Here is a 20,000-nt window from a genome sequence, read left to right as displayed (position 1 = left end):
TGTGTGTGTGTGTGTGTGTGTATGTGTGTGTGAGTGTGAGAGTGTGTGTGTCAGTGTGTGAGTGTGTGTGTGTGTGTGTGTGTGCGTATGTGCGTGTGTGTGTGTGTGTGTGTGTATGTGTGTGTGTGAGTGTGAGAGTGTGTGTGTCAGTGTGTGAGTGTGTGTGTGTGTGTGTGTGTGCGTATGTGCGTGTGTGTGTGTGTGTGTGTGTGTATGTGTGTGTGTGAGTGTGAGAGTGTGTGTGTCAGTGTGTGAGTGTGTGTGTGTGTGTGTGTGTGTGCATTCCCGGGATACACTCCGGATCCTGCACCGTGACCTGGAATAAGTGTTTGCTGAAGATGAGTGAACAGGAATAAAGAGGCGTAAATACTGAATACTGTTTCCTGTACTGAGCGCTGGATCCTGACCAGCTCTGGAGCTGAGGACTAGTCAGGTGTTTCCAGTGAGACAGTGGACGCCACGTCCCCCGCGTCTCGTCACGGACGTTACACCCAGGCTGATGTCACTGGATTCCCCGAGCTCCCCCCCCCCCCAAGGGCTCAGAGTAACTCTGGGAAAAGAAAAGGGTCTCAGATGTTTTCCTTATCATGATTATCCTGAGTGACTTAATCATCTTACACAGACTGTTACAGCAGGTAGAATCAGAGCTCCATATCTCCAGTGTGCTGGGGGACTGATATTAGCAGTGTAGCATTTATCTTTTACCCACTCGACTGTATAGATCAGTGATTATCTCTTATAATCAATGCGAAATGTGATTGAGAGACAATGCAGGGTGGATAAGATAGGGGTGATGTGATCTAATGTGGTCAATTCTGGAGCTTGTTTATGCTTCTACTGGAACATCCAGACAGTAAGGCATTACAATAATCCAACCTAGAGGTAACAAAAGCATGAACTAATTTTTCTGCATCGTGTAGTGACAATATATTTCTTATTTTAGCAATATTTCTGAGATGAAAGAAAGCAATCCTAGTTATATTATCTACATGAGCTTCAAAAGAAAGATTGGAGTCGATAATCACACCAAGGTCTTTTACTGCTGCACATGATGAAACAGAAAGGCCATACAGAGTTATTATGTAATCAGAAAGCTTACTTCTAGCTGCATGTGGTCCTAGTACAAGTACTTCTGTCGTGTCAGAATTAAGTAAGAGAAAGTTAATAAGCATCCAGTTTCTAATGTCTTTTACACATTCCTCAACTTTATTAAGCTGGTGTCTGTCATCTGGCTTTGCTGAAACATACAACTGTGTGTCATCAGCGTAACAGTGGAAGCTAATACCATGTTTACAGATAATTTTACTCAGAGGTAGCATATGTAAAGAAAACAGCAGTGGGCCTAAAACAGAGCCTTGCGGAACACCAAACTTTACCTTAGTATGTGAAGAGAAGTCACCATTTACTAAGGTCAAGCAGCACCAGCAAGGAGACACAACCCTGATCAGAGGCCAGTAGTAAGTCATTTACTTTTACCAGTGCTGTCTCTGTGCTATGATGAGGCCTAAATCCTGACTGATACATTTCATGAATGTTATTCCTATGTAAGTATGAGCATAGCTGCTGTGCTACAACCTTTTCTAGGACCTTGGAGATAAAGGGGAGGTTTGATATTGGTTTATAGTTAGACAGCTGACAGGGGTCAAGGTCAGGTTTTTTAATCAAGTGCTTGATAACTGCTAGTTTAAAAGATTTAGGTACATAGCCAATGCTAAGGGAAGAATTGATTATCTTTAAAAGAGGTTTGATTGTTTCAGGAATTATCTGTTTGAGGAAACAAGTAGGTAAAGGATCTAGCATACAGGTTGATGATTCTGATGATGAAATTAGTGAAATTAGTTCAGTCTCTTCAAGGGGAGTAAAACGTTGTAGTTGTTGATCTGATATTATTATATTATCATCTACAGGGTTAGTTATAAAACTGTCCGGTTTTAAATTAATAGTCTGAATTTCTAGCCTGATATTTTCAATTTTAAATTTTTCAAATTCATGAAGTCATCGCTGCTATATAATGATTGTGTGCGTGTTTCTATTGTGGTTTTATTCCTAGTTAATTTTGCTACAGTATTAAATAAGAATCTAGGATTATTTCTGTTATCTTCAATTAGGGTGGAGAGATACACTGATCTAGCAGCACTAAGAGCTTTCCTATAGCTCTAAAGGCTCTCCTTCCATGCTGTTTGAAATACTACTGATTTAGTTTGACGCCATTAATGTTCTAGTTTTCGAGTGGTCTGTTTTAAAGTTTGTGTGTGATCGCTATACCAGGGTGCTAGCTTTTTCTCCCTAATTATTTTTCTTATCAGTGGAGCTACCTTATCTACATGTACACTTCATGTCATTAAGTTGTTTTTTTTCTGAAGCATGATTGTTGCTAACACTAGTGTTATCTGGCTGCACTGGGAGCTTACAGGCTTCGGGCGTGTTTCTTTTCTCTCCCAGCATGCTGTGGGAACAGGAAGTGGGGCAGTGGGGCAGCGGGGTTTTGGGGCAGCGGGGCAGTGGGGCTTTGGGGCAGTGGGGTTTTGGGGCAGTGGGGCTTTGGGGCTTTGGGGCAGTGGGGCTTTGGGGCAGTGGGGCTTTGGGGCTGTGGGGTTTTGGGGCAGTGGGGCTTTGGGGTTTTGGGGCAGTGGGGCTTTGGGGCTTTGGGGTTTTGGGGCAGTGGGGCAGTGGGGCTTTGGGGCAGTGGGGTTTTGGGGCAGTGGGGTTTTGGGGCTTTGGGGCAGTGGGGCTTTGGGGCTTTGGGGCAGTGGGGCTTTGGGGCAGCGGGGCAGTGGGGTTTTGGGGCTTTGGGGCAGTGGGGTTTTGGGGCAGCGGGGCAGTGGGGTTTTGGGGCAGTGGGGTTTTGGGGCATTGGGGCAGTGGGGCAGTGGGGTTTTGGGGCAGTGGGGCTTTGGGGCTTTGGGGCAGTGGGGTTTTGGGGTTTTGGGGTTTTGGGGCAGTGGGGCATTGGGGCAGTGGGGTTTTGGGGCAGTGGGGCATTGGGGCAGTGGGGCAGTGGGGTTTTGGGGCATTGGGGCTTTGGGGCAGTGGGGTTTTGGGGCATTGGGGCAGTGGGGCAGTGGGGTTTTGGGGCTTTGGGGCATTGGGGCAGTGGGGCAGTGGGGTTTTGGGGCAGTGGGGCAGTGGGGCTTTGGGGCAGTGGGGCTTTGGGGCAGTGGGGCAGTGGGGCTTTGGGGCAGTGGGGTTTTGGGGCAGTGGGGCTTTGGGGCAGTGGGGCAGTGAGGTTTTGGGGCAGTGGGGTTTTGGGGCATTGGGGCAGTGGGGCTTTGGGGTTTTGGGGCATTGGGGCAGTGGGGTTTTGGGGCTTTGGGGCAGTGGGGTTTTGGGGTTTTGGGGTTTTGGGGCAGTGGGGCATTGGGGCAGTGGGGTTTTGGGGCAGTGGGGTTTTGGGGTTTTGGGGTTTTGGGGCAGTGGGGCTTTGGGGCTTTGGGGCAGTGGGGCTTTGGGGCAGTGGGGTTTTGGGGTTTTGGGGCAGTGGGGCTTTGGGGCAGTGGGGCAGTGGGGCTTTGGGGCAGTGGGGTTTTGGGGCAGTGGGGCTTTGGGGCAGTGGGGCTTTGGGGCAGTGGGGCTTTGGGGCATTGGGGCTTTGGGGCAGTGGGGTTTTGGGGCAGTGGGGCAGTGGGGCTTTGGGGCAGTGGGGCAGTGGGGCTTTGGGGCAGTGGGGCAGTGGGGCTTTGGGGCAGTGGGGCTTTGGGGCAGTGGGGCAGTGGGGCTTTGGGGCAGTGGGGTTTTGGGGCAGTGGGGCTTTGGGGCAGTGGGGTTTTGGGGCAGTGGGGCTTTGGGGCTTTGGGGCAGTGGGGCTTTGGGGCAGTGGGGCTTTGGGGCATTGGGGCTTTGGGGCAGTGGGGTTTTGGGGCAGTGGGGCAGTGGGGCTTTGGGGCAGTGGGGCAGTGGGGCTTTGGGGCAGTGGGGCAGTGGGGCTTTGGGGCAGTGGGGCTTTGGGGCAGTGGGGCTTTGGGGCATTGGGGCAGTGGGGCTTTGGGGCAGTGGGGCTATAACTGAGGCCCATCCAATCAATTCCAGTCTGGAGTGAAGTTCATTTGCAGTTTTGCAATTTTTTTCCACTTCTGCTGACGTCATTGCTTAAACCATTATTTGTTATTATGTTCTACATATTTTCCAGGTAATTTGTACATTTTGGAAATAAAAACACAGACATTGTACATATTCTATTTTACACTATTTTTATTTCATAAAAATAAAAAATAAAATAAAAGACCACTGAATAAAACAACAACATAAATTACACAAGAGAGTAAATATATTAAACTGGAGCAAAAACTTTCCGCGTTCTTCCAGATAATTAATCTAACCAATCACATGCGAGGAGGAATGTAGACCAACCAATCACATCCTAGCGGGAGACCAATCCGGAAGTAAAGGAAGGAGCTCCTGCAGAATCCCAAATCCGTCATCAGACCCTGAATAAGTGCCCTAACCGCAGCGCAGGGAGCAGATCCTCTCTACAGGGAGCTGACTTCAGTCCCTACATGTGCAGCTGCGGTTCGGGATTCGGTCTCTCACACCGAGGAAGCGGGGATATTAAAGATATTAAAGATATTAAAGATATTAAAGCTGTTTATATCGTTAAACATGTGAGTAAGTTTAAAACATTAACTCTAACCACATTTCTATTCAATTATACGCTAGTTTTTGTTTTTCGTGTTATTTATTTGAAACGCGATGTTTTTCTAATGCTCAGGAATTTACAAAGTTAGCTAGCTAAGTAGCTTGTTGACAAAAACCGATGAAATTCGGGTTTATTACAACATGATTAAACCAACAAGAGTTTACTAAACGTCAGCTTTCATCATCAACTGTAGAACAAAACATCTTTAAAAAATGATATTATACACGGAGTGTTTAGCGAACTGTTCCAGGCTTTTACGTTTCCAAGGAGACGCCTACGGAGGCCCTGAGTGGCCACGCGGAATAAAAAGAAAACGCTAATTTATTTTCTTTATTTATTTCTCCTCACTCGAGAGTGTGGAGCTTTAAATCTCACAGCTGCAGCCTGGTGTTGTGTAGAGATTTATAAACACACCACAAAACTTTAATCTCTGTAATGTGTGTGAGAAATTTCTCACTCTGACAGTTTAATTCAGATTATTCCTCTCTACAGTTCAGTGCTGTGTGAATTCAGATTATTCCTCTCTACAGTTCAGTGCTGTGTGAATTCAGATTATTCTTCTTTACTGTTTAATGCAGTGTGAATTCAGATTATTCTGCTTTGCTGTTGCGTGAAAACAGATTATTCTGCTTTGCTGTTTAAACAGCTCTTACTATGAACTCTGTATATGAGAGTTTGAGCAGCTCAGAACACTGGGTCACTCTGTTATGTTCTTCGTGTTCTTCTGCATTGAGATACGTTTGTTAACATTTTCTGTTGCAAGGAGAGAGATTCTTGCAGTAGCAATATCTCCTGCAGTGGAGAAACTCTCTCGCTTGGCCCTGATGTTCCACAGACACACAGGTAATGTTTTGCAGGTTTGGAGACATGAGGATTCTTGCTCTCATTCATCTTCCACCATGCAAGTGGATCAGCATCTGCACCAGTCTTCTGGCTTGTATTACGTGACCTCCTCTTCTGTAGTCTTGCTACAAGTCTTTATCTTCTCAGCTGCTGTAAAAAGCTGCTTAAATATCTCTGACATGGCTGAGCTCTGCTGTGGAGCGGATTATGGGGGCTCGAAGGCGTGAGCTCGAAGGCGTGAGCTCGAAGGCGTGAGGCCGATGGCGTGAGGCCGATGGCGTGTGCCCGATGGCGTGTGCCCGATGGCGTGAGCTCGATGGCGTGAGCTCGATGGCGTGAGCTCGATGGCGTTTGCCCGATGGCGTGAGGCCGATGGCGTGTGCCCGATGGCGTGTGCCCGATGGCGTGTGCCCGATGGCGTGAGCTCGATGGCGTGTGCCCGATGGCGTGAGCTCGATGGCGTGAGCTCGATGGCGTGAGCCCGATGGCGTGAGGCCGATGGCGTTTGCCCGATGGCGTGTGCCCGATGGCGTGAGCTCGATGGCGTGTGCCCGATGGCGTGAGCCCGATGGCGTGTGCTCGCCCGTGTAGCTTCCCCCATTCCAGCAGGCTGACCTGCAAAAATAAACTTCAAAGACATAAATATTATAAATATAAAGATAAAGATATAAATATTACTTGATCAGTTAATAACTTATGTACACAATTAATAATAATATTTACTTTTTATTAGTTATTATTAAAACAAATTTTAAATATTTACATTTTTAAATATGCATAATATATTATTTATTTATCATAAAAAATACCTGCTGATCTACAGTCTCTCTGATGAACCCACTGTAGATGTTCAGGCACAAAGCTGCATCCAGGTAAGGCAGAGACTTACACCTTGGATTAAGGGATGAGGCTCTTTGGAGATTCTGAAGGTTAGGATCTGTGTATCTGCTGTCCAGGTCCTGAGTGATGGCTTCCTTCTCATCTTTTATGGTTGAACTCTTATCATCTGCAGGTGGTTGGATTGTAGACCGTTAACCCAGAAGGAGTTGTTTCAGTGCTCAGGAGGTCGTAATTGTCTTGAGGGGTTTAAGCAGATGAATCAGTTCCTCTGTCTGTTTCAGTTCACTATCAGAAAACTCTGCAATGTCCTTCACGTTCTTCTTAAGATTTTTGTCCATCAGATGGCAGAGTAGATGTCATAAATGGTGCTTCATCGAGGTGGAACATCAGTATTAGTTTGTGAACAGGTATATCTAACATCTCCTGCGTGATGTTCAGAGCATGAGCTGTTGTTGTGCTTTTATGGAAAAATGTCACAACTTTTCTAACTTTACTCAGCACATGGCCTGTTTGTTTAAGTGCTACTACCTTCTTGGTTGCAAGGTTAAGAATGTGTGCAAAGCAGCCAACATGTGGCTCTAGTCCAGCTGCTGCTTTGATGGCATTCAGCTCGTCCTGCGCGTTGTCTGTGGTGACCAGGACGGTGATGTTAGTTCACTCCAGCTTCCACTCTGTCACTACACTCATCACTGCATCAGCCAAATGACTGCTTGTGTGGCTTTCAAAAAGGAGGCATGTTTGTAACACAGAACGTTCCAGTTTCAATCCAAAATGTAATGTACTGTCACTATCAGGCAGCTTTCAGTCGCCCTGGAGGTCCAGCTGGCAGTTGCGAGAGCTACATACTGTGCGTTTGCCAGTTTCTTATCTGTTTTGCTCCGTGTTTCATCATAGAGCTCAGGAATAACCTCGCTGCTAAAGTGGACAGGTGAAGGGATGTCGTAACGCGGCTCGAGCGTTTTCATCATGTGCCGAAATCCCACATCGTCAGCGATGGAGTAGGGTATGCATGCATGTCTCTGGCAGTGACGCTCCCCAGCGCTTTCCTTATAGTTTTATTTCTGTGTGAATTAGCATTGAGTGCCGCTTACACACAGCAGGCAGTGTTTGCTGTTTGGGTCTCACCTGTGCCCCTGCGCTGTCAGGTGACCCAGGTGACGACGGCGTAGATTCGGCGTATTAGATGTATTACAGTGAGCGTACGGCACTCGCGTCGAGTAATGTCTACTCACAGTGACTGTTTTCTCTACATTTTTTTGACCATCGCTACTGTAACTGCAACTCACCAGCTGATTTACATACAGGACAGGTAATCGGGTCACTACTCTCTGACCCACGTGAGACACAGGTGAAATCAGATTAATCCGCTTTAACGTTTAGCGCTGTGTGAAATCAGATTAATCCTGTTTAGTTTCAGGTTGGAGTGGGCGTGGTCAGGATGGAGTCTGCTGCGTTACCTCACTGGGAGATGCTCCTGTACTGGTTCCTGTCCTTCATCTCTCATCTCTACTCCTTCTACCAGCTTCACCTGTTCTCTAAAGGTACGAACCTCCTGCTCTCTCATACACACAGACGTTAATAAAGTAAGAGGAATGGAAACGTGTACATTGAAAATGAGTATAAACAGAAGTGATGCTCTTAATAACACACACACACACACACACACACACACACACCACACACACACACCACACACACACACACAACACACACACACACGCCTTCAGCACTGCCTCTGTAATATAAATACATTTACACTCCAGCGCGAGTGCATTGAGCTTCATGTTGTTGTTTTTTTGCTCCTGTTTAACTGATAAAGCTGATAATGAAATGTTTCTCATTCGCTTATTAATATCTCAGTTACTGCGATCCGTAAGTCTCATTTTATTAATGTTGACCTTTGACCCTCTTCAGGATTCACTACTGCATATGGCTCACGCTTGTTTTTTATATGCATTAATATTAAATCAAAACTGAAACGATGTGTTCTAACAAGATTCTAACGTTATAATTCAGAGCAGCTTAAATTAATGCTGTATCACAAAAACGAATTGTTCAGATGAATGAGAACTTCTATACATCAGAAATTATCTAAAAGAATTTTATGTTTTTACAAATATCTTTTGCATCGTCGCTCTGTGAAACCTCTCTGAAATCCAGCTGTGAAATGTTCATACTGATGTTTGAAGTCAGAACAGAAATCTCCCACAGCTGAATCTTCCCAACACTAAGCTCCAGGAAGGTCTGGAATGGAGTAACAGATTCCTGGTGTAACGTCTGTTCAGCATAAAGAGGTTAAAGAGTACACACACACACACACACACACACACACACACACACACACACACCACAAGGTTTTAGGTCACTGAAAATGGAGATTTTGTTAAAAACAAACAAACAAGCAAACAAAAAAACCCACCTTTCCCTGTTTTTGTACCTCTTTAACCCTTTCTCTCAGGACACAGGCGTTCTGTTCCACCGGCGGAATCGAAATCGACTTCAGACATTTTCAATCAGTATAAACAAATGAATTAATTTCTCGAAGCAAGTTATGAGATTGTGAGTCAGGACACTGTTGGGTTTCTGTGTGTAGAGTATCGTGGCTCTGTGTTTAGCTGAGGTGAGCAGGGTGATGGGAAAGGGGAGGGTGTGCGCCCCCTGCTGGGGAAACAGTTCACTCTCCATAATAACACACTTACAGAGATAAACCACACAGCTAAAGCTTTTTTAACAATGATGACAATTTATTTATATAGCACAATTAATTACAACTTCCGTTGACCAATGTGCTTTCCAGCAAGTCATCAAAAACAGAAAAACACACAACAAACAGACAGAAAGGTTATAAAAACATACAAATTTTTAATAGTAAAACACAGTTTACAACTGACATGATAAAATTATGACATTTAAACCTAGTAGGCTAGGAAAAGAAAGACTTTAAAGCCCTGAGTGTCTACTTTCACATGAGCCATTAACCACTACTGTGGAGTGTCACGTCACAAACAATTTCAATGCTGAACATGAGAACGCCCAAAACATAAAGAGTTAAACCGTGAACAGTCCTCACTACACACTTCAATTCAGTTTTATTTGTATAGTGAATTTTAGACATTGTCACAAAGCAAATTTACAGAAATATATAAATTCAGGACATAAACTTTACATTTATAATTTATCCCCAATGAGTGAGTCAGAGGCGATGGTGGTGAGGAAAAACTCCCTGAGATGATATGAGGAAGAAACCTTGAGAGGAACCAGACTGAAAGGGATCCATCCTCATCTGAGTGACACCCGATAGTGCGATTATAAATCATTCCCTTCTATTACTGTGTACTACATGGAAAATAGTGCAGTTGTATAACCACAAAAGTTTAAAATATAATTTAAACAAAAAAAAATTTTTTTACATAAAGTCTGTTTTGTTGAAGTTGACTGTTCTGTTGACTGATAGAGACTTGAGAGCAAAACTGTTTGTGAAAATCGCAGTCCTAAAGCAGTCATAGCAATTTTAGTCCTAAGCCATCTTCATGGTTTCTAAGTGTTTCCCTCCTCAGTGATCTCAGTGATCTTCAGGCCGTCCATGTGGGCCGTCTCCAGCAGCAGCGAGTGGTTTCCAAGTGATGAGAGCTCCAACCAGAAGGTGTCAGGATCACTGCTATCTCAGGAGTAGCATGTGTAGAACTGAATTATTGAATTATTGAATACTTGAATTATTTATTTTTTTACTGGTGTGTTTTCTTTCATGCTGTACCAACCTCCTCCAGGGGGTTTAGCTAGATTATTATAAGGAAAAAATGATGAGGACACTGAAGATCACAGTGAAGAATAACTTTATTGCAGCGTCGCAGTGACAAACTACATGAAGCACTTCGGGCATCAAAGTGAACCTCGAACAATATCAGCTCAGACATTTTATACTGTTTTTCAGACCAGGTTTTCCACCTGTAATGTTAATGAAGTCTCGCTCTAAATGTAAATTAAGGATAACAATTGAAGTGATCATTTTCTGTTCTCACATTATGGACGTCGTTCCCGCTGTGACCACCCAAATGGTGGGGTGATACGATTGTCTAGACAGATGTCTTTCTGAATGCTAATTACGGTCACGTAGCCCTTTGTTCAGAGATGGTTCCTGATGTTCCACTGCCGCTCCCATGCTGTAACTGATTGGGTGTCAGTTGAGGTGGTATTATCCACATATTGCTGAGACCGAGATGAATTGTCCCTGTGATAATGAATCCTTCTGGGGGATGAGCTTGTTCTAACTCCTACTCTGGAGTGGAATCTGCTTAGAGGCAACTGCTAAATGCTGTAAATATAGATTATCCTGTTTAAAAAAAATCTTTCTAATATCATACTGATATATTCTCCCAATCTGAAAGATAATCTGATGTCAGCTTTCTGATTGATTTTTTTTTGGTCAAACAGAAATAGAACATTACTGATTTACAAAACACGTCAGTTAAAAAAGGTTCACAGTAGGTTCTCGTAAGTAGATATACATTAGATTTGTCTCATTTATGTATTTCTGTAAAGCTGCTTTCTGACAATATTCATTGTTAATAAATAAAATTGAATGGAAGTGACTTGAATAGATGATCAGTAGGGATGACGGTAGTGACCATTAGGTGGTACTGTGGTTCCTTTTGTGTTCTCGTTGTCCGTAATCTCTCTCTCTCTCTCTCTCTCTCTCTCTCTCTCTCTCTCTCTTGCTCTCTCTCGTTCAGTCTCATGTATGCATATGTTGTGGCTCCTGCTGATGAACCTGCACGACAACCTTCTGTCAGGGTGATGAGAGGTTTTACACTGAGAACAACCCGTGGTGTAGCTGTGGGTTTTTCTCTGATTAGTCAGCAGAACAGAATTTGTGACACACACACACACACAACTCTGTGTCATGATAGGGACAGACCCCGCTGCGCACCTGCACAATGGTTTGTTAAAGTAAAAACAGTGAGAGAGTTTCGTCTGTGTTTCTCTTTAGAGAAGACAGAAAAGTGTACATCAAACAAAAATAAATAAAATATATTACACGTATTCAGTACTCCACATAATTTACTGCAACCTCAAATCATCCCAAACACTACAGTAGGGATTTTTACACGGGCATCGTACGCTGCGGTTAAGAGAGACACAGTGCCACAGTGGGCGGGATCAGCGATTAGTTATCACCGCTGGCCGTCTGGTTCAGTTTGACTCGACCAAAGATAAAAGCTGATTACACCCACTAAAGTTAATAGTCCTCATCTCATGCTAGTTCACTAGCTCAGGGTGTAAGAACCCCGTTACAGGGACTCTGTACAGCGGTTAGGGTTATTAAAGCTAGTAGAGTTGACTGGAATGAAATGAAGGAGAATAAAAGTAATGCAAGATCCTCTTGTGTGTGTTCAGTCTGTTGAATTGAGTAAAACAGTGTATAATTTTCTGTATAGAAACTCTGGCAGAAGCCGATCTCTCGGATACGGACACCGGACCGCTTAATCCATTCTACCCTCTAATATCCAAGTGATGTCATTTCCTGTTTGTGTGCTTGGCTGTGTTATGTGTACTGTTCTATCAGAATAATGTGGTTTGTGTGATTTCTGCTGCTGTATTTCATCCTCGAGAATAATATCAGCCTCCTCCTGACACATAACCAACTTAGTAAAAGAATGATGGCACATCAGAGTCATAGTTCATCAAGGTGATGTCACTTCCTGTTTGTGTAATGTGTAGAGCATGAGGAGAGCTTGGACAGAGACGTGCAGCTGGAGAAAGGCTTCTTGATCCGGGGCAGTAAAAAGGTACGAGACTGCCGAGGATTACCGAGCACTTTACACGTTTTCCACACGAGTCTGTTTTCTGTGAGCTGCAAAAGTCCCCAAACTCTGTGTGTGTGTGTGTGTGTGTGTGTGTGTGTGTGTGTGTGTGTGTGCGCGCGTGTGTGCGTGTGTGCATTTGTCTGTGTGTGTATGTGCATTTGTCTGTGTGTGTGTGTATGTGCATTTGTCTGTGTGTGTGTGTGTGTGTGCATTTGTCTGTGTGTGTGTGTGTGTGCATTTGTCTGTGTGTGTGTGTGTGTGTGCATTTGTCTGTGTGTGTGTGTGTGTGTGCATTTGTCTGTGTGTGTGTGTGTGTGCATTTGTCTGTGTGTGTGTGTGTGTGTGTGTGTGTGCATTTGTCTGTGTGTGTGTGTGTGTGTGTGCATTTGTCTGTGTGTGTGTGTGTGTGTGTGTGTGTATGTGCATTTGTCTGTGTGTGTGTGTGTGTGTGTGTGTGTGTGTGTGCATTTGTCTGTGTGTGTGTGTGTGCATTTGTCTGTGTGTGTGTGTGTGCATTTGTCTGTGTGTGTGTTTGTGTGTATGTGCATTTGTCTGTGTGTGTGTGTGTGTGTGTGTGTGTGCGCATTTGTCTGTGTGTGTGTGTGTGTGTGTGTGCATTTGTCTATGTGTGTGTGCATTTGTCTGTGTGTGTGTGCATTTGTCTGTGTGTGTGTGTTTGTGTGTGTGCATTTGTCTGTGTGTGTGTGTGTGTGCATTTGTCTGTGTGTGTGTATGTGTGTGTGTGTGTGCGCATTTGTCTGTGTGTGTGTGTGTTTGTGTGTGTGTGTGTGCATTTGTCTGTGTGTGTGTGTGTGTGTGCATTTGTCTGTGTGTGTGTGTGTGTGTGCGCATTTGTCTGTGTGTGTGTGTGTGTGTGTGCGCATTTGTCTGTCTGTGTGTGTGTGTGTGTGTGTGCGCATTTGTCTGTCTGTGTGTGTGTGTTTGTGTGTGTGTGTGTGTGTTTGTGTGTGTGTGTGTGCATTTGTCTGTGTGTGTGTGTGTGTGTGTGCATTTGTGTGTGTGTGTGTGTGCATTTGTGTGTGTGTGTGTGTGTGCATTTGTCTGTGTGTCTGTGTGTGTGTGCATTTGTCTGTGTGTGTGCATTTGTCTGTGTGTGTGTGCATTTGTCTGTGTGTGTGTGCATTTGTGTGTGTGTGTGTGTGTGCATTTGTCTGTGTGTGTGTGTGTGTGCATTTGTGTGTGTGCATTTGTGTGTGTGTGTGTGTGTGTGCGCATTTGTGTGTGTGTGTGTGTGTGTGCGCATTTGTGTGTGTGTGTGTGTGTGTGCATTTGTGTGTGTGTGTGTGTGTGTGTGCATTTGTCTGTGTGTGTGTGCATTTGTCTGTGTGTGTGTGTGCATTTGTGTGTGTGTGTGTGTGTGTGTGTGCATTTGTCTGTGTGTGTGTGTGTGTGTGTGTGTGTGTGTGCATTTGTCTGTGTGTGTGTGTGTGCATTTGTCTGTGTGTGTGTGTGTGTGTGTGTGTGTGTGTGTGTGTGTGTGTGCATTTGTGTGTGTGTGTGTGTGTGTGCATTTGTCTGTGTGTGTGTGTGTGTGTGTGTGTGCATTTGTGTGTGTGTGTGTGTGTGTGTGTGTGTGTGTGTGCATTTGTGTGTGTGTGTGTGTGTGTGTGCATTTGTGTGTGTGTGTGTGTGTGTGTGTGTGTGCATTTGTCTGTGTGTGTGTGTGTGTGTGTGTGTGTGCATTTGTGTGTGTGTGTGTGTGTGTGTGTGTGTGCATTTGTCTGTGTGTGTGTTTCTCCACAGGATGCCACCGATTTTGAGTGGAGTTTCTGGAATGAGTGGGCGTGGCGTTCTCTCCTCTGGTCTCTGATTGGTCATGCTGTGATGTCACAGCTCACGAGTGTGTGTATGCCTCAGGTGAGCATTACAGTATCTCTGTGATGTCCATCACGGCACCGCACTAAACATAATATTATTCCACACTTTATAGTATGAAAGCCGTTAGACTGTCGTACTGTCAGCTGTTACTGATTTATAATCGCACTGTTCCGCGTCACCCGAAGAGGACGGGATCCATTAGGAGTCTGTTTCCTCTCGAGGTTTCTTCCTCATATCGTCTCAGGAAGGTTCGATCGGCACATAATGGCCGTATTGTTTAGAAATATCAGCATCTTTATGATAATTATTAAGTTTCACACTAGCGTCTGAATCCAGATTTCTGTAAAGCTGCACTGTGATTTTTTTTTTTATTGAAAATGTTTAAATTGAATTTGTAATATCGTGACATGCTGTTTTGAATGTCAACTCTGTGTGTGTGTGTGTGTGTGTGTGTGTGTGTGTGTGTGTACAGTTGAGAAAGGCCGTCCTCACAGTGTACGGTGTTCTCTGTGCCTGGTGGCTCCTCGGCTGGAGGGGCGTGGCTGTTCTAATGCTTCACCTGAGTGTTTCATTGGCTGTTGCTCAGCTGCAGAACCCCGCCCTTTCCTGGGGCTGCACTCTGTTACTGCTCTCTACGCTACACATCAGCAGTGTGCAAGACATACAGGTGTGTTTTGTGGGTTTTTTGTGTGTTTTGTGTTTGTTGTTTATGTGTGTGAATTGTGGAAAGGTTCTGCTTGTTCCTGCCTCGTCCTCTCCCTCATACCTCGCTCTGATTGGCTGCTGTTACTCATCACTCTTCTTACTGTGAGCTGTATGTGTTCACAAGATTTATCACATCATTTCAACCACTGACACAAAAACTGAAATAAAAGTGAAGTCAGTATTGCAGCTAAAACTAAGTTGAACTTTACTGTATGAGCCAGTAGAACATGCTGTTCTATTGACTAGTGCTTTATAAATAAAGTTCTTTATGACTGAACGATCGTGTCCTGTACTCCACAGCGAGGCTGGTACGACTCAGATGAGCACTATTATCTCCTGATGTTCAGCATCGCAATGTGTGTGTTACGCTGCGTCAGCTTCAGCCTGGAGCTGTGCTGGAGCCCCCTGCAGGACGGAGGAACAAACCGATGTTTCTCTTTTCTGAACTTCAGAAAATTTCTAACACAACTCTACAACCTCGTCTCGTACTGTTTCTACCATCCACTGTTCTACAACGGACCCGTCATTAACTACAACCACTTCAGCCAACAGGTGAGTAAATATGCACTAATACACACCCTAGAGCTGCAGCACTGTACACCGTGATGGTGGTTAAATTAAATAGGTGTGGGAACAATCCACCGTCCTAAATCACAATTAAATAAGTCACATAAATAAAGTCTTCTGAGTCTGAGTCGGAGAGTCTCTCGTCCCCGAGTCAGAGAGTCTCTCGTCCCCGAGTCAGAGAGTCTCTCGTCCCCGAGTCGGAGAGTCACCCGTCCCCGAGTCGGAGAGTCACCCGTCCCCGAGTCGGAGAGTCACCCGTCCCCGAGTCGGAGAGTCACCCGTCCCCGAGTCGGAGAGTCTCTCCCTGCGAGTCGGAGAGTCTCTCCCTGCGAGTCGGAGAGTCTCTCCCTGCGAGTCGGAGATTGCCCGTGCCCCTCGGTAAGTTAGAGAGTTCCCCTCCTTGACTCAGAGTGCCTCCCACTGGAATCAGAGGGGATGGAGGTGGTGGGGTTTGAAATTATTAAAAGGAAATTTTAAGTTATTAAGTTTTTTTCAGGTTGTTTTTGACCATTATCCTTATCGTATTCAATTCAATTCAATTTTATTTGTATAGCGCTTTTAACAATGAACATTGTCTCAAAGTAGCTTTACAGAACATATGAAACAAAAACATGCAAACAGAAACAAAAACATGCAAACAGTCCTAGATGTTAGAGAGAATTATCCCTAGTGAGCAAGTCTGAGGCGACTGTGGAGAGGAAAAACTCCCTGAGATGATATGAGGAAGAAACCTTGAGAGGAACCAGACTCAGAAGGGAACCCATCCTCATCTGGGTGACACTGGAGAGTGTGATATGAACAATGTCCTTTCTGCATTTATTTATAGTCAAGTAGAATTTTATGTGTATATTAATTTGGAGGTTGTTGTCTTCCTCAAAGTCCACCTAAGGTTGGCAGCGTTGCTTCGAACGCCCAAATCCTCACGAGGCAGAAACCGGCTGGAGCAGGTCCATCTCTGGAAGCCTCAGGATCCTCGTAGGGTTGGCCTCGTCTACTGGAGCTGGCACAATCTCTATGTGCCTCGGGATGGGTAGAAGAAGGGAAACAAGTGGAAAGGAATTAGCGTAGCTGCTGTTCATAATATTAGCAAGCACTAAGTCATAATGTGCAATTAATCAGATGTACTGAAGCACAAGGTTATGGTGTGTGTTAAGTGTATGTCTGGCTAAAGATATATGTCTTTAATCTACGTTTGAACTGGGAGACTGTGTCTGAGTTTTATCGTATCTGTGAAAGAAAGCTGGCAACTCGTATTGTAGTTATAGTCAAAAGTCGATTCGTTTCACTACATAATGTTTGAGATTTAATGAACTTATATGCGGATTAACTTGTACACATAGCAAGAATAAACATGTTGAAATACATATGTAATTATTTTCAAAATGCAACTAAAGAACATAAAGAAGACAGACAGATTTCAATTTCTTGATTTATTTCAACATTTATTTCAAGTGCAAGGAGCACAGCCCTCTTTTGAACATTGTGTTTTGTTATTTGTTATTCTATTAGGATAGCATGAAGACTCGCGTCACTCGTGTGACCGGTTCTCTCGCTACACTGCAGGAACGGCGAGAAAACTGTTTCTGTCAGGGCCAGTCGTGGGAAATGCCGCACATCTCGCAGGTGTTTGGAGAAGAAGCTACCTGAGGCTGTGTTCACACATAAAGTCTTTTTTGAAGCGGTTAGCACCTGTTTTACATAATAATCCTGTGGAGTAGACTGTGTTTCAGAAACACCGAGCTTCTTTTGGGACGCTCTCAGCTGCATTTTGGAAGAGTGTTTTTTTTAATGAAAAAAATGGTTTTCATCAGGAGAAGGCATTACATGTGAACACAGCCTAACTCTGTTTAGCCACCAAGCCGTGTTAGATACTAGCGTTAGTTCAGTCGAGGTCTTTATGTAACATCAGCTAACTAGCTTCACTGTCTAACGTAACTTAATTCAGTACATGAATATCTGTGTAAGTTAGCTAGATTAGCAGCTTCTTTAGTTGTAAAATACATTAGTTATATCTTTTCTCTATCTGTTATCGCTATTGACACACACGCGACACACGCGACACACACACACGACACACACATGACACATCCACAAGAATTACTCTCTAACAAAAAAAAAGTTTATACTTCATTTATTCTTCAGGATTACCTTATCGATGGTGTGCAACTTGTTTATCCGAGTCGATGATTGTCACTACCGTCCCGAGGTGAAGGTACAGAGAAATATCCAATCAGCTGTTTGATTAGCTTGGGCTAATGATGAGCATCTGTCACACACCAATCACACAAACGTTCATCCAAACACTGATTGCTGATTGGCAGCTCATTCCTGTTGCCAGCTCAAGCCACCTCTCTGTGTTTTTTTTTCTCAGCGCGTAGAACTCTCACCATTGTTTTTACATTCATTCGGATACGTCGCCTTTTTGTGTTCATTCGGCTTAAAGCGCTCTGCATAAACACTGCGCTTAAGCCTTTCTGTGGTAGAGAAAACCCTGAGAACATTAAATCTCACACTTCTTAAAGGTAGTGATATAAAGTCTGTATGAAGTTGAGCTCTTTAGGGTAAACTGATATCAGGGTGTTAACATTGTGTGTGTGTGTGTGTGTGTGTGTGTGTGATGGCTTTAGGCCAGGGGTCAAACGCTGGTTGCTGCTGACTCAGACTGAACGCAGCAAATTAGTAACACAGAGTAACTGCTGCATACACACACACACGCGCACGCACGCACGCACACACACACACACGCACACACACAGATTGCTGCAGGGCAGTGTTTCCTAACTTCCACCTTGTCCTTCTGCTCATCCCTCACACCTCTCTCCCTCCCTCTCTCTCTCTCTCTCTCTGTAGATGGACAGTGCGGTGTGTACAGCGTCACCGGCGTTGTTGTTGGTCCAGACTTTGCGTGTTTGTGTGTGGTGGTGTTTAGCTGAGCTTATGATCCACGTCATGTACATGCACAGCATCCAGAACAACGAGACCTACCTCACCATGCTTCCATCCTGGGCTCTGGGTAAGTGTGTGTGTGTGTGTGTGTGTGTGTGTGTGTGAGAGACACACTGGTCCTGCTGTCTCCAATAATTACAGATAACAATTACAGATAATTGCACATTAAATGTTTCAGTGCCGAAGAAAAAACTAAAATTGCCTAAAATCATTTTCACACGTTTACTCTCATTATAAATGGCAGGATTTATGAAAATACGTACATCATTCATTTTCCCTCCCCTTTACCCGGTGTGTGTCATGGTGGCAGCAGGCTGAGAACGTCAGTCCAGTCTTCTCCATTCCCAGACAGCTCCTCCTGGGGGGTTCCTCAGATGTTGGGTACCGACTAGAGGTTCTTGTACGATCCCCAATCCACCTCAGCTGACTCTTCTCCACTCAGAGGAGCAGTGTTTTTACTCCAGGGTTCTTCTGGTTTGTGAAGCTCCTCCCGCTGTCACGGAGAGAATGATTAAGAACCTGAACACGGTCCATTCAGACTCATTGTCTCCGATCTCGCTTTTGGAGGTGCAAGTTAAATTCATGTCTCACGGAAGCGTCTACAAGATGCTCCCAGGTAACCCAGAAGGCTCTTCTCAGTTTGGCAGGTAAATCTGGCTCTTTGTGGAAAATCCAACCCACAACTAAGTGGTGATCAGTTGACTGATCTGCTCTTCTCATTACCTGATACCTGTCCAAAACTGATGGTCTCAAGTCTGATGATACAATCACAAATTTGACCATTGACTGAATACTCTGAGCTGCTGTTAGGTGCGTACGAAAACCACAGCCAGAGGTTTCCTTCCTGAGACAAGCTTTTGGTCCTGGGAAAAACTCAGCCTGGGACTGGTGAGTATTCCCACACACACCTGAGGACTTACTCCTGTGGGAACTCTGGAATGGGAGAGACCACCTCCGATCTAGAAGTTTGGTGCTGGAGCCCGTTCTGTGTGTGGATGTAAGGCCAAATATATCCAGGCCAGACTTTTCCATCTCACACACTAACTCATGCTCTTTCTCTGCCAGTGAAGAAACATTCCACATTCCCGCTTTCTTCAAAGCCAGTTAGTGTCCAGTCCATCTAAGACCATCCATCACATGCCTGCTGCCCTTCGTCTCACAGGTGGTGAACTCACAAGAAAGTGAAAGTGAAGTGACGTGACGTGTGGCCAAGTACGGTGACCCATACTCGGAATTTGTGCTCTGCATTTAACCCATCCAGGTGCACACACACAGTAGTGAACACACACACACACACCGTGAACACACACCCGGAGCAGTTGGGGGTTCGGTGCCTTGCTCAAGGGTCTCACCTCAGTCGTGGTATTGAGGGTGGGAGAGAGCGCTGGTCATTCACTCCATGATGGCTCCATGTGACTATTTTGGGCTGAGACTGACCGGGTTACGAGGGTGGCTCAGTCACCAGGCGCTTGCCTACAGACACCACCCTTATTCCTGGCTCCAGGGTGAGTCCCAGTAACCCTGATCCAGGCAGGGACACTTAGTTTTTTTGTACCTTTCTTAGGGGTAATTAGGCTCACTGTTTATCTGACCTCTCCCCTCAGATCTGATCATGAAGTGTGGGTCTACTGGGAGCATTAAACACCTGCTGACCTAGCACTGAGGTTCACTGAAATACACATGAATATAATGAATACATGAAATATGCATGAGTATGTAAATTGGAAATGCATCCATGTCAAACTGCAGGTTCTGTGGCTTGAAGTTTCCGGACACCATGTCATAATCGGACATGAATCCTTAGAGATTCTTGACATCACATC

At 44.8% G+C, this 20,000-nt stretch overlaps 1 protein-coding gene across 5 annotated transcripts in view; it reads left to right on the top strand.

The window, feature by feature from the left end:
- Nucleotides 1-4,282: 4,282 nt before the first annotated feature.
- Nucleotides 4,283-20,000, top strand: part of hhat (hedgehog acyltransferase) — a 47,181-nt gene continuing 31,463 nt past the window's right edge. For 2 of the 5 annotated variants that reach the window (XR_008302512.1, XM_034302261.2), the window contains exons 1-7: nt 4,283-4,598; nt 7,728-7,857; nt 12,035-12,102; nt 13,885-13,998; nt 14,432-14,626; nt 14,965-15,216; nt 18,082-18,244. Coding sequence is in view for 2 of the 5 variants with exons in the window: in XM_034302261.2 (XP_034158152.2) it covers nt 4,494-4,598; nt 7,728-7,857; nt 12,035-12,102; nt 13,885-13,998; nt 14,432-14,626; nt 14,965-15,216; nt 18,082-18,244 (1,027 nt within the window). In the remaining 3 variants the exon portion in view is untranslated. The remainder of the gene's footprint in view (nt 4,599-7,727; nt 7,858-12,034; nt 12,103-13,884; nt 13,999-14,431; nt 14,627-14,964; nt 15,217-18,081; nt 18,245-20,000) is intronic. The other 3 variants (XR_008302511.1, XR_008302513.1, XM_034302262.2) reach the window with 2 other exon arrangements.

Source organism: Pangasianodon hypophthalmus, chromosome 10 (assembly GCF_027358585.1).
Source record: "Pangasianodon hypophthalmus isolate fPanHyp1 chromosome 10, fPanHyp1.pri, whole genome shotgun sequence".
NCBI lineage: Eukaryota > Metazoa > Chordata > Actinopteri > Siluriformes > Pangasiidae > Pangasianodon > Pangasianodon hypophthalmus.
Note: the sequence above shows the minus strand (reverse complement) of the source record. Positions and strands in the feature narration are given on the sequence as shown.